Here is a 14,770-nt window from a genome sequence, read left to right as displayed (position 1 = left end):
ACAAGCTGATATCCATTTTTGTGAGTGCTTGTAATTATTTAAGCGGGGGTGTATATTGAATTCTACCATCTTTAAATGAAAATTGACTTATAATAATAATAATGCATTATTTAATAATAACCTATCTTTGAGCCAATTCTTTTTTGCCACCCGACCTAACTTGAGGTGACCTATCATATCAGGTCAATCTTAATAATTTTACTAAATTAGAATAACATTCAATTCTACTAAATTAGAATAGTATTGAAGTGGAAGGCTACCATTTAATTTGTTTCCAAATAGAAGGTTGAGACATTAATCCTTTTTTACTTATTTTTTATTTTCTCTTCCTTTCTTTCTTTTTACCATCATCACAACCTAGGGTGTTTACAACCCTATTAATAGATTTTTTTTTTAATGAAAACTGAAACACAAACAATTGTTTTTAATTTTTTATATATAACTGAAATCAGATCCTACTGTACAAATATGTATAACTCTATATTTAAGAAAATGAATTTGTTAAATACTTATAATAGTTCTATTATTAAAAGACATAAATAATATATTTTACTATAATTGGTTTACATAAATAGATTACAGTAATATATATATATATATAGATAGATATATAATATGTGTAGTGAGAGAAGTGTCTTATATTGAGACAGTAATTGATAAAAACATTGAGGTGGTGTAGTTAATTCGGGTTGATTAAATTTGTGGATCAGAATTGAATGGGCGAATGAATTAATTATTTTGATTGATATAGCATCTTATTAGTAAGATAGTAAAGAGGGCCGTCCGGCAGGCAGTTCGACCCTTTACCCGCTATTATTTAGGTGGACAAATTCTTTCTGTATTTTCATATTTTTATATTTTCTTTAATTTTAATGATATTTTTAATTAAAATATAAATATAATTAATAAAATGTTTAATTTATATTAATATTTTTTAGAAAAACATATATATAAATAAAAAATACTAAAAGTTTAAAAAAAATTAATTAAAGTTTTTTATAAAAAAAACAAAATTAGTAAATATCACGTTTAAATTGATTTTTTTTCATTTAAAATATATATTTAATGTTATTTATTTTTAAATATTAAGAAAAGTTAACTATTGAATTATTTAAACTAATTTGTGTTATAAAAATATAAGTTAACATGATTAAATTATTCTTCTTCTAATAATAAAAAAATTAAATCAAACTAAATCTAAAAATATTTAAAATATATATTTATTTTTATTATTAGTTTGAATGAAAATAATATTTTATTTTTTAAAAGTTTTAATCATTCTTTTCTTTTGAAAGTCATAAATTTTTTAAACTAAAAATTAGCCAAGGTATAAAAATAGACAAAGTATAAAAATAGAGTAGAAAACATTTATTTTTTTACTAAAAATAGTCGAATACAACAATTTTTCTTATTAATTTTTTCGTTTAAATGATAAAATTGTTCTCTTGATTATATAGAAATAAAAGTGTTGTCAATGAAAGAGAGGAATAAGGTTAAAAGTGTTGTCATAAAGACCCTCTTTGGATTGAGGTGGAAATTTGTGTGAATGGGAGGGAGTGAATTAGAAAGGATGTGTAGGGATGTCAGAGGTTGTTTGGATTGAAGGACAGTATAGTGAATTTGTGACGATTATTTATTAAAATTTGTGATGATATGATTATTAGAAGATAATTTAGAAATTATTTTAAAAATATAAAAATATAGAATGGAGGTTGTTTAAAAATATAAAATGTCACAACACCTAGAAGCAAAGAAGTGTGAAAGAGAGGGATAAAGTTAAGCTGAGATAATTTAAGAATGTAGGTTGTTTAGCTTGTTTTAAATCTGATTTTATAATTAATATGGTAGTGAAGGAAGGAAGTATGAAGAAGGTAGAAGAAGAATTTGCTTTAAACAAGACAAGACAAGTCAACTTATTGAACCTATCATATAGATCAATTTAATTATTAAAGTATTTGATATTTACTTAATTGTTAGATAGTAAATTTTTTAATTAAAATATTAAAATTTAATTTACTTTTATTATTTAAAACATGATATTATGACTACAATTAAATAAATATATAAAAAATTAAAAAATAAAATAAAAAGAGCAGACTAGTCTGCCAATCCACTTTATGTCAGGTTACTGGCCACCATTTGACACCCCTACTTATTAGACTAAAAAAATCTCTAACGAAACATGTAATATTTCATACAAAAGTTATACTCTCAAAATAATATTATTTAAAAGTTATTGATTTAATAGAACGGTTACGTAGTTCTAAAGAAAACGTGTCCCTGTGACACCATTTAGTTTAAATATATTCATTAAAATCCTTGATAGCAGCATACCGAGGAGAAAATACAGATAAGTTGTAAAAAATTTAAAAACATAGATACTTTCTTACAATTACAGCATTATAAAGAAAAAGGGTTGAAATGTTATGGAAAACCATGAAGCTGTTAGAACCAAAGAAAAGAAAAGAAAGTAGAATATTTTGATTTTACGCCCTCCATATCCTTCGTCAGTCAGTCAGTATGTACAGAAAATAAACAAGCTAAGGAAGAACCTGAAATATGAACAAGACATGCCGTGTCCCTGAACCTATTCTAAGGCCTATCTGTGTGTTATGTACAGGTTCTTTCAGGCCTAGGCAAAAAAAAAGAGGAGGAGCTTTTCATACAAATCTAATAACTACCTAACTAACTGACATCTGATGGCACTGGGAAGGGTTTTCCGAAACAACTAGTTGAAGTGCTAACGTTAGTGACAGTCTCATCTTTGCAGTGCCCCCCAGATTTGAGTTTTGATTCAGAGGTTTGGCATTTGAGGCAAACAAAACGTGCTGGAACAGGATCAGTATCATGGATGTCAGAACACCTAGTATGCCGCCACACTCCACATATATCGCACGCCAACATTCTCTCCCCATCGTCATCCTTCGCCCCACAGCTGCAATCTACAGTCCACCTCTCAAGTCCTCGTTCCATCCGGAACTTACTTAACCCATTCTTCCCAATGCATCTTCCTCGTACACAAACTACATCTTTCGATCCTAACAAGAGCTTGACCAGGGTGGAATCTTCAACACCGCTATAGCCTTCTAGCTCATCAACTTGAAATCTTCTGAACATTAGATATACATCTTGAAAAGCATTCGCTGCTTGACTTTTAAGCTCGGCCACTGTGGCATTCATGGGCAGCACTATTAATTCCGGTGGGGCAATAACTTCAGGATCTTCAGATTCATCTACGAGTTCAACCTGACATGAGATGCGTAACTTGTGCAAATCTGACAAAGGCAACAACTCAGGACTATAATCTTTTACAAACTGCTTGCAGTCAAAAAGCTTCTGAACTGAGCTCATCGCAAGAGTCCTTGTCCCTGCTTCAACATAGTTGACCATCATCTGAGGATGAAGCAAAGAGTCGTATAAATATCTCAAGCATTGTAGGAGGTTGTCTTCAGATGGATACTTCGAGGCTGAAGAGTTATTGTTTGCTAGAATTCCATAGCAAGCACCAGTGGCAGCCTCGAGTCTAAAAAGCAAATAAAATACCATAATATTAGAACCGATTCACATTATCACACCACATAAAATCAAAAGAGAATATTTCAAATAATACAAATGAATAGGCATTAATGCTTTGAAAAGAACATCAATATTTGAAGGTCCAAACTCAATTTTAGTGGACTTCATATGCAAACACTTCAGCAATAAACCAGATGAAAAAACCCCAAGAGAAAAAGCAAGGGAACGATCAAATATACTCAAAAAAAAAAATTTGGGTCAACCTTCATGCATGATAGTATTGCCACGAACAAGTATCAAATTCAGCCTCATGCAATCAAGTAGCCCGTGTTTACAAAATCCTAAAACTGCAGCATCGTTGCATATATACCATGACTCGCGTCCGAGTCAGTATGTAAGACCTTCCTCTAAGGAGTTAAACATTCCATATGAATTAGATTGAAATCTAACCTGAACTCATAAACTCCAGTTTGCGTATTGCACCGGCTATTAACAACCATTCCACCATAGACCATTTTTCCTCCCAGTTCTCCCAGGCAATAATCAAGCAGTTCTGGAGAGCCTACCTTGCAGGCCGCACCCCTAAGAGCACGCCAATTCACCCACTTAGACTCGGACACTGCACGCAGCACTCTGATCATAGCTTGCTCCACACGTTCAATGTCAGTCTTCTCCCAAGAAATTGACAGTCCAGAAGCATTAAAACGACGCTTCTTACAGGTTGTGTCATCCACATTTGATACACTCTTGCGAGCATCACCAATCAAGCCTATTATGAAACAAAAGAGGTCTCTTGTATTTACAAGTTCATGCTCTGACAAAGATTGGAAATATTTTATCATGTCCTGAACACGGGAATGGGGCATCGGAATCTGTCCCTGGGAAAAGGTGGACAAGGGTAGGTTGGATAGGTTTTCAACAGCAGACTTGTATGCTTCATGCGTGAGACAATAGCTACCAGAGCCAAATTTATAACCCCAGTCGCCATACCATGGGTGTCCCTTCATAATGGCATGGAGCAAGCGATACTCTAACCCATATTTCTTTGAAACATCCATCACGCTCACTTTTCTGCCCACAACAAAAGTGAAGAAAAGATAAGAGTTCAAACCATAGCTATGTTCACATAAACCACAAATAGCCAAAACAACTACTCCCACGTGAAAAGGGTTGTGTTATTTCAAGATACCCAAAAATGTTGAGTACTGTAGATGTCTTTCACCTCTAAAACAGGGTCATTCTTATGTGACACGAAGTTTAATTTGAACAATAATTTATTTTTTAAGAAATGCTTCTGTATCATTCTTCCCCATCTATCTATTAACTAGGTGACAAGACTGTCACGAGCGACCAGAGTATTAAATAGAAATTATATATATAAAAAATTAGCTCCAAGACATGCTAATTAGGTGACCAGAGTGTCATTATAACACAAGTATAAAATAGAAATGACAGAAAGAATTAGTTCCAAAACAATTGAAGTATATTTTAGAAAAAGAAATTGGAATTCGTAATTACAATAAAAAATCCTAACCTGACTCCAAGAGTCTTGCATAGGCGATCCCAGAAATCCATAATATGACAACCAGAAAGAAATCTAGAGCCCCCTTCTCTGCCATTAACCCGAAGAAGGTGCCCATATCCATTGCCATGGACAACGCCATGTAAAAGATGAGTCGTGTTCTCTAACTGGTGGTACACCCAGTCTTCAACATCATCAGTGGTAGTCACGTGGTTGCAAGACTTGCATCTGAAGATAGAAAGCATTACCAAAATGTAAGATCAAGGACAGAGCACCATTGCACTTATCCAAAAATAAGGTTCACTTAACAGTTAACATGATTTTGGGGATAAGCTCTATCAAATAATAACAAGGAAATCCTCTCAAACGAAAAGAAACTACCCTCTCCATCAGCATACTATGAAATTTCATAATAAAGGCAGTCCAAACATGCTCTGAGCTTCAAACGAAAGGAAACTACCCTCTCCTTCAGCAAAGTTGAAATTTCATACTAACAGATCTACTTCACGTGTTGAAAATTGATTTTAACTAAAGGACTCTCAATGATACAGAGCCCCAACAAATTTCAAGCTCTGACAAACAGGCATTCCAGTTCAGCAATCAACCACATTAATATAGAAAAATAACTCGGTATCAACACTGTTTTCATTTAGAGAACCGCTAATTTTCGAGACTTTGTTTCCCAAATTTGTATCTACAATCAAAGAAACAGTACGCAAATTAGAAGTAAATAGCTAACACAAAATTGACAGAAATAAGACCAGCATAAACATATTCAAATTTATTTCGGGTATCGATTACCCAAGACATCAATTGAAAAGCCAAAAAAAACCTAAGATAAAAAAGGTTCCATGAACAGATTAAAAGAAAAACAAAAAGCAGTGCTTAGGTAGCATAAATTACTTACTTAGATTCTGACAAATGCAAGATGTCTCCACAGCACATACACGGCTTGTGGTACCCACCAATAGAGCTTCCATCTGCTTTGATTATAAAATGGTAACGCTTTCCGCACACTGGATGGCCGCTCCAACCTAAATAATAAATCCATAACTTTCAATTCAAAGATATAATAAATAATAGTAATATTTACAGAGAAAAAAAAATTGACAATCCACGCGAATTTCCTCATAAAAAATAATAATCAATCCTATTAATAAATAACATAAAAAAAAAAAACACTAAACAAGGAAAGATCACGATTATGATCAATGAAAATTAAGATTTTCATGGAAAAACCAGCATATCCAGACTAGAATACGTGGCGCACGACTTGAGAAGCACGTCAGTACTAACTAAGCAAAGTTGGACCACAACAATAATGACTAAATATATTAAATTAAATATATAACATTAAATAGTATGAGCTGTCAAGCAACAAAGACAGGAAGGAGAGTTCCGACAAAAGAAGACTGACGCGTGGCACCTCAAAACCCTTCCACCTGTCAGTTCTTATGGCCCCACCTACCACCTAACCCTTTTTTTCTTCTGAATTCTGATCCTCCAATATATCTCCCTGGATTTTATCGAAACCAAACCAACGATACGATAGATAGTCCCCTTCCAGTTATGTATCGGTCATTTTCCTTATAAAATAATAACTCGATATTATTCTTTTGTAAACTCACTTAATCATACTTGTAAACTTCATCCAATTTATGATTATGTGGGCATATTGAAGTATGAGTAATAATAACAATAAATAATAATAAAATAATCATCATCATATCATAATAATAAAGTCATCTCGCGAAATGAACACGATAATTTCGGTGAAACGTTTCATTTTTATGTTTTCACAAGTTGAAGATCGGGAACCGGGAACCGAAGAGAAACCTGGAAAAAAGCGATGAAACCAAAAACGATTCATGCAAGAGAGAACCGGCTGATGTACTGGTGAGTCAACTCACCGAAAACTCGGCACTGATCGCAGTAAACGGATCTGGATCTGGCGACGTCCTCTTGCACAACGTCCAGGCACACAACAGGCGAGTCAGGGCCTTCGGTGAGCTCGCCGACGCGGAAGAGTATCTGCCACGTCAACAAGTGGGGGAACAGCGCGTACGGCGGCGGAAGCAGCGCGTGCTTCGTCAGGAAGGAGCGAACGTTGGATCGGAAGGGCCCGCCGGCGAAGTTCTCTGCCTCGGCAAGGGACGGCGAAGGGAACGTAAGGAAGTCGTAGAAATCGGCGGTGACTCTCTTCTTCGCGGCGCGTTTGAGGCCCTTCCCTCCGCTCACAACCATCATGGAGGCGGAAACAGGCGCGTGGTCCAGCGTAGGAGGCGCGTGGGGCGAGATCTTGAAATAGAAGGCTGGAAGGTTCTGGATCGGGTAGGGAGGAGAGAAAAACGACGCCGGAGTTTGGCGGTTGATAGAGAGAGAAAGAGAGAGAGAAGAAATGATCGTTTCAGATTAGGGTTTCGTAGTTTGTTTTCTGTTTGGATGGTGAGATTTGATGGTCGTCGTTGGATTAATCTGGGATCAGTATTTTTGTATTTATACACCCAACACATTAAATTATTCTTACAGTTTTGGAAAAAGAAAAAGGAAAAAGAAAAAAAAAAGAAATATTCCTTCTGGGCATTCGCGAGAAAACTGAGTCAGTTTTGGAAAATTTAGAGGAGAGAGAATTTCAGGGATCGGAAATCTTAGCCGTTAAGCGAGTTTACCGCCATCAATACTCATGCATATTAGACCAAGTTTTTTTTTTTCTTAAAAATTAAACAAAAATGGCAAATTCTTATTTTAGAAGGTTTATCCCAACAAAACTTGTTTAAAAAATGACTAAATGCCCTGCATTGAAAAAAAAACTGATAAAATACATGTCTGTCTTTTAATGGATTTAAAATAATTTTTATATATTCTTCTTTCTTTTGCTAACTTGTCTTTTTTATTTTTCGTGGTGTAGGAAAGAATTGGAACTCTTGTCTTTATAATGTGGCGCGAGGTTAAATTAATATTTTTCCTAATTATTGATTTACATTTTATATACTGCAATGTTTTATTTATTTATTCATACTGCTTGCATGGAAGTTTCTAAATACGAAATTAGGAAATAAGAAAAAAAACATTGAAATGTATGTGTGTAATTGTAAAGAAACAAAATAATATTAAAATGTGGATGGTTAAAAACAATAAAAGTTTAGATTTGGAAATTTAAAACTTCCAATAGAAAAGATTATGTTGATGAATGTAGATAAGTATAAAAGTATTTATTAATACAATGATATCAATATATCTTTATTATTCTCTCATACATAATAAGAAGTATCTTTAAAAGTGTAGATTAATTAACTGTTATTTTAATTTATTTTTTTAAGAATTATGTGTGTTATTACTCATATTAATCATATCTCATTAGAGTTTTGTGATTTGATTTGGTTTTTTATTATATATACTGGAACCGTAACTAAGCCTAGTTCCATTTGGCTTGCTTTTAATTTAACATAAAATTTAAACTAAACTAAATTAATAGTTAATAGTTTTGCTTATATTCATTTATGCTGTTTTTATTTTTATAAAATTATTAAATATTTATTATAAAAAGTTGTTAAGTAGAAAATATGTTACGGATTTTCTTATAACTAAAATTATATTTATAATTTTAACTTTCTTTCTTATTTATATATAAATTTCATAATTTTATATTTAATTTAAAATAAAAATTTGTTTCGTAAATTTATTTTCTTATTATAAATATATTATTTATAATTTATAATAATATATAATAAGGATTCTTTTCATAATTTTTTTTTCACAAATTTTTAATTTTACTTTCATACTTATATTTTACTTTTTTTATTTAGTCATGGGCATTCCTTTGTTAAGCAATTGTTATATGTGGAACGGTTTTGAATTCAAACATATTGTAGATATTCTCTATTTGAGTTTACTTCAATTTTCATTCTTTTTTAAATTCTATTAGCAATAACATTACTTTCTTCGAAGAGGATCAAAGGTAAATTCTTCAACCTTTATCTTTTATTTCCTAGTTTTTTTCTCTCTAATAGTAGAGTTAATTTTATTCATTGTAGTGATGGTATATATTGTGGTTTTTATGATTGATAGCGTAGTGACGGACCCGTTTTGTTTGGAAAACTTTTTTTTTTGTTTTTCTTTGTTTCTAAACCCCGCAAAAGAGCACAAAGAAAAAAAAGGGAAAAATATCATAACATTCTTATGACCTTGAAAAGTCAAAAAAGTAAAATAACAAAGTGAAACACAAACACTCACACCAATTCAAAACAAACTCACTAAGATAAGATCGACAAGACTCAATTCGATTCATTTTGTTGCTCAATTGAGAAATCTTTCACAAGTTCTTTTATCAAATTTGCAGCACCCACCAACATCACTCTTCGAAAAATCATACCAAGGTTCCTTTATTCTCATGTATTATTGTTGATAATTCATACCACAAACACTTCACAATTAGGTCAGTCATCTCAACATCCAAGACAAGGCCCCACTAAACATTAGAAAGACCTCAGCAAAAGAAGAACTGGACATAGGCCATAACATCAGATGTTCTTTCTTCTTGTCTTTTTACATGAAGTTTATGTAGATAATTTTGGCTCTTTTTGGGGGTCCAAATAGAAGAATAAGTTAGAGTAGGGTGTGCTTAGTAATTTGGGCTTGTGCTTAGTAATTTGGGCTTGTGACAAGCCCACCTTTCATGACATGTGCACATAGGTTTAGGGTTTCTTTGATCTACCTTCTAGAAGGTTGCTCACAAATGACGCCCCTACCCCTCTCACTCGTGCTCCCCAAGTCACTCTCTCCTATATAAAGGGTGTCTTGCCTAATGTACTTTTACATTGAATTTTGAAAGTAAAGAAACTTTGTCAAAGTGTTTAGTGAGTTGAGTCTCCTATTATCTTCAGATCTTATCTTGAGTGCACAACACCTCAAGTGGCGGCTCTTCACCACTCATCTTGGAGTATCCCATTGATAAGAGCCAAATTTTAGTAATATTTCATATTAAAATATAGGGACTTATGAGTATTAATTGGTAAAATAAGTATAAAATAACCCTTAATTTATGAATATATACCTTTTTACATATTTTGTGATTTTAATTTAAATAAGAACGATTTATTGTCAAATTTGTATTAATTTCATAATTCTAGGGAAGAATGGAGATGATTGGGCAGAATGAGAATATACAAAGCTAAAAATGGAAAGTTGGAATGCATCAACATTCACCAAGCTGTCAAAACGCGTAAAAGAACCATCTCACCACCAGGGGAGCTCACTTAAGCAAGTTTTACAAGAAAAGACCCAACTTCACTGGAGTGAACTCGCTTAAGCAAGTCTTTGGCGAGTTTCTCTGGAGTGATCTTGATTGGCGAGTTTAGGCGAGTTTTCAATGTTCCAACTTTGTCTTTAACTTGTGCATTCTCTTTTAGCCTTTTTATCTTCATTTCCCCTATAATCATGAAATTAACACAAATTTGGGAATAAATCGTTCACATTCATTTTATAATCCAAAAGTATGTAAAAAGGTTCAAATTCCCAAATTAGGGTTGAATTATAATTATTTTATCAATTAAAGTTCATAAGTGTCTATCTTTTTGTATGAAATATTACTAAATTATGACACTTATCAACTTCAGAATCCAATCAGGGGAAGAAGGTCAAAACCTCAGAAGAAGTGAAGACAAGTCTCTGTAGAAGAAAGTCCAGAAGCCAAACGGGCCAAAACATCAAAGGATCCTTGTTAGTTGTAATTTAGCTTCTGATCATTCTTTATACTATAGGATCTTATTATAATACAAGTTATACAAGTTCTAATGATTTCTACACAAACTTGGAGTATTTCAAAACATTCTCATTAAAATATTATGGCTTACACAAATACAAACATTTACAATATAAGGTTTAAAACATCCTAAAGTTTTTCGGAACCTCCTACACCTGTATGATCATCTGCTCGTGTACATAGTACATTCATCGTAGTTCACAACACAATAAGAAAAGCAGGGGTAATAAGCTATTGAAAATATAATTCTATAATATGCACAATTAAATCAAAAGAGAAAACCAAATTACATGAATCAATTTCAGAATTATTCAATCTTCTTCGAATCCCAACATAAAACAATCACATAGATCTAACATGGATCTGCACATCTAGGATATTCAACAAACATAATAACAATTAATGCCTTTCATTATGAATTCTTAGAATTTTCTATTTGTTATTTGCACTGCTTTTCTTTTCTTTTTAAACCTTAGAGTGTTTTGCCCGGGAGTGCAAAAGGATAAGTGTGGGGGTATTTGATGAGCATATATTTATTCACACTCATTAGCCTTAATCATAGATTATTGGACTATAATAATAAATAAATCCATTGTTTTAATTAATATTCTTATAATTGGGTTTATTTGGGCCTTAACTATTATTTTTGGTAATTTTGTGTTTTTAGGGTAAATAATATGAAGTTGTCTACCTTTGTGAATGGGTCAAATATGCAAAAGTCCAAGTTGCTTCTTTGAATCAAAACAGAAAACAAATTCTGAGGAGAAGAAAGAGAAAATAAAAGCTACAAGATCCCAGAAACAGAATTGGAAGCAAATCTTCTGCAAAATAAAGAGAATTATGGAAAGTGAAAACTGTTTACAAAATCTAAATTGCAATATTTTCCCAAGATCCTTGGAGCAGAAAAAGTCTATAAAAGGACACAAGCATCAAGGAGAAAAGGAGAGCTTCATAGGGTTTTCTTAGTTTATTTTCTTCTTTATAATTCTTTTGTTTTGCCTCCGCATGGAAGGCTAAACCTTTTTGGTTGATTCTTTTGTAATTCTCCATTGAGTTCTGAGGTTTTGTTCAATAAAAGTTTCATTTTTCAATTCTTTATAGCAATTGTTTTTATTGTCTAATCTTCTGGAAAACTAGTTTTTGTGAGAGGTTGTACTTAAACTTTGGTTTCTTAGTTAGTTCGCATTGTTCTAATTAATTTCTTGGGTGCATGATTCAAGAGAGAGGAGGTAAGCATTCCCATGGAGTATACACATGGAACAAAGTGGGTATTGATTAAACTAGTAGACGCATGTTTTATTGGTGAGTTTCAGTTGAATCAGATCGACGCATGTTCAATCTGGTTTAGCTCTGTTGGAGGACTGAGAAATGATTAATCTTTAGAGAACCTGTGAAGAATTCAATGGTGGAAGAACTTGGGGATCAACCGCTTTTTATTTTCTATTTCAATCTCTTTTATATTTTCTGCATAACTATTTTAACCTCCTTTTTATTATTATTATTGTTATTGCTAACTTTTATTGCTTGCAGATAGATTCTAAACACTGATTTACTGATTTTACTATTGGATTCGTTGCGAGACGACTTGGGGTCATCTAACCACAATTATACTATCATCTCTCTAGTGTTAGACAAGTTTACGCTAGAATCATCTTAATTTGAGAGCAAAATGACAACTACCAAATTTTGGGAGGAGAATCATAGTTTAGGATTTACCTTTTGTTGTTTTATTTTGTGTTTTTTATTGTCTAATCTTCTGGAAAACTAGTTTTTTGTGAGAAGTTGTACTTGAACGCATGATTGAGAGTCTTCCTTATCTTAAACTTTGGTTTCTTAGTTAGTTCGAATTGTTCTAATTAATTTCTTGGGCGCATGATTCAAGAGAGAGGAGATAAGCATTCCCATGGAGTATACTCATGGAACAAAGTGGGTATTGATTAAACTAGTAGACGCATGTTTTACTGGTGAGTTTCAGTTGAATCAGATCGGCGCATGTTCAATCTGGTTTAGCTCTATTGGAGGATTGAGAAAGGATTAATCTTTAGAGAACCTGTGAAGAATTCAATGGTGGAAGAACTTGGAGATCAACCGCTTTTTATTTTCTATTTCAATCTCTTTTATATTTTCTGCATAACTATCTTAACCCCCTTTTTATAATTATTATTATTACTAACTTTTCATTGCTTGTAGATAGATTTTGAATTCGGTTAACTAAATCACTATTGGATTCGTTGGGAGACGACTTGGGGTTATCTTACCACAATTATACTATCATCTCTCTAGTGTTAGACAAGTTTACGCTAGAATCATATTAATTTGACAGCAAAACGACAACTATCACTGTTCACGTGACATGCATGCAGTTTCACCCCCGGAACGTGATCCTCACAGGTCGTATCTTTTCTAGTGGCTCTTTACTTGTGTTACGCCTGAACGCGTCATCCACACCACACGCATGGACCCTCGTGACCTAGGCTTCTCCCTAACTGATAACTGGTGAGTGGTCTGGGATCCACCTCTCGTGGCCCAGCTCTGCTGTTTGACTTGTCGAGGTTCGAGGTCAACATATCTTGATGACCGATGTCTGACCACTCCTCGATCCTTTAGGCGTATTGTCTGCGAGACACTTTGGGCATACCGTCTGTGGGACCCACCTCACACGACCTGAGGCCTGGCCTCTCCTCAACACCCTAGGCGTACCGTCTGCAAGGCGCCGACCCATGCTGCTCGTGGGACCCAGCTTACGTGGCCCCACGTCTACTAGCAGTCAATTACGCCCGAGGACTAGTCGGTACAAATTCCTACCAAAGACTAACACCTGATCCAAATATTACTAGAAAATCCAACATAAAGGATTAGGGTAAGTTCAATACAACCCAAGTCGTGCATCTCATATGTCACGGTGTGCACGAACTCCCTCATCAGCTTCTCACCACCTGATATCTTAATCTATGTGACTTAAATCATCGGTGAAGCTCGGAGATCTCTGTTACCACATAGGCATCAATACTTAATACACAAACAAACCTCAGTCCATATATTATCTCAAATGTATGAATTCAATTCCATATAATTTTCATCATACAATATCATTCAAAACACAATCCACAATATTTAAAATCTTATTTAACATAAAAAAAATAAAACTTAAATACTAAACCATAAAGATTTATCCCCCATTCTGGATAAGCTTCAAGATTTAAGGGCCTAATGCAAGTTATCAAAACAAAACAGAAATTCAGTATGTAGTAGAATAAGTTGAGAGGATAACTCTTCTCAACTGACCCCACCAAGATTGATGACTAAATCCTAAGGAAAAATAGAGAACAAAGGATCTTTAGAGCAAAAATGAACTTACTCTGTTTGAAAACATGATCCAATAGAAATGTTCCTTAACTCCTCAGCTACAACATGGTCCGATCAGATTCTAAAATAGATGAAAATTGGAGAGGAAATTAAGAGAGAATGAAGAGAGTTGGAGAGATGGAGAGAGAGAAAAAGGAAAAGGAAAAACATTGTGTGTGTGTGTGCGTGTGTGTGTGTGGGGGGGGGGGGGGGGGCTCTGTTTTTATTTTTTACGTCGTTACACTTATCATGAGTTGCTAAATCTATTTTGTTGGGAATGGATGACCCTGTGATATTTCTTGAGTTATTATTATTTATAGATACATGTTTCTCTTTTGTATTCAAATTCTTTGGGTCTAGTAGTATGCTTAACGGTGAGGAATGACCGTTGATTGTCCATAGGGCATGAATGAGACAAGAAGATGATTTCATGTTTTTGAACCATATTTAGCCAGCCATGAGATTCAATGATCGCATAGTGCGGAGTTGGGACTATTGTGAATATTTTCATCTTAATGTAGAGGTAAGATCATAACAATGACTTACTACTTTAGATAGCCTTGCACGAGAAATCGACTTTGTTTGGTCAAAATAGGAACAAAGATTTTGAATAAAATATTGCATTT

The 14,770-nt window shown here is 33.5% G+C and overlaps 1 protein-coding gene across 2 annotated transcripts; it reads right to left on the bottom strand.

The window, feature by feature from the left end:
- Positions 1–2,461: 2,461 nt before the first annotated feature.
- On the bottom strand, positions 2,462–7,725 carry LOC137828009 (PHD finger protein At1g33420-like). Of its 2 annotated transcripts, none has more exons than XM_068634400.1 (5): positions 6,949–7,725; positions 5,946–6,072; positions 5,051–5,266; positions 3,967–4,587; positions 2,462–3,523 (listed from the first exon to the last, which is right to left on the bottom strand). In XM_068634400.1, exons 1-5 carry the CDS (start codon positions 7,283–7,285, stop codon positions 2,686–2,688), a joined length of 2,139 nt encoding a protein of 712 aa, XP_068490501.1. In that variant the 5' UTR covers positions 7,286–7,725; the 3' UTR covers positions 2,462–2,685. The 2 variants fall into 2 exon arrangements, with proteins under 2 accessions (XP_068490501.1, XP_068490502.1); XM_068634401.1 differs by having other exon boundaries at positions 6,875–7,505.
- Between the last annotated feature and the right edge of the window lie 7,045 nt (positions 7,726–14,770).

Source organism: Phaseolus vulgaris, chromosome 7, assembly GCF_000499845.2.
Source record: "Phaseolus vulgaris cultivar G19833 chromosome 7, P. vulgaris v2.0, whole genome shotgun sequence".
NCBI lineage: Eukaryota > Viridiplantae > Streptophyta > Magnoliopsida > Fabales > Fabaceae > Phaseolus > Phaseolus vulgaris.
Note: the sequence above shows the minus strand (reverse complement) of the source record. Positions and strands in the feature narration are given on the sequence as shown.

Excerpts from the sequence above, each read along its gene's own strand:
- LOC137828009 (XM_068634400.1), bottom strand. The coding sequence starts at position 7,285 with ATGATGGTTGTGAGCGGAGGGAAGGGCCTCAAACGCGCCGCGAAGAAG. Across the intron at positions 5,267-5,945 it reads TTGCATTTGTCAGAATCTAA|ATGCAAGTCTTGCAACCACG; the intron begins GTAAGTAATTTA and ends TTCTATCTTCAG. Across the intron at positions 3,524-3,966 it reads ACTGGAGTTTATGAGTTCAG|ACTCGAGGCTGCCACTGGTG; the intron begins GTTAGATTTCAA and ends TTTGCTTTTTAG.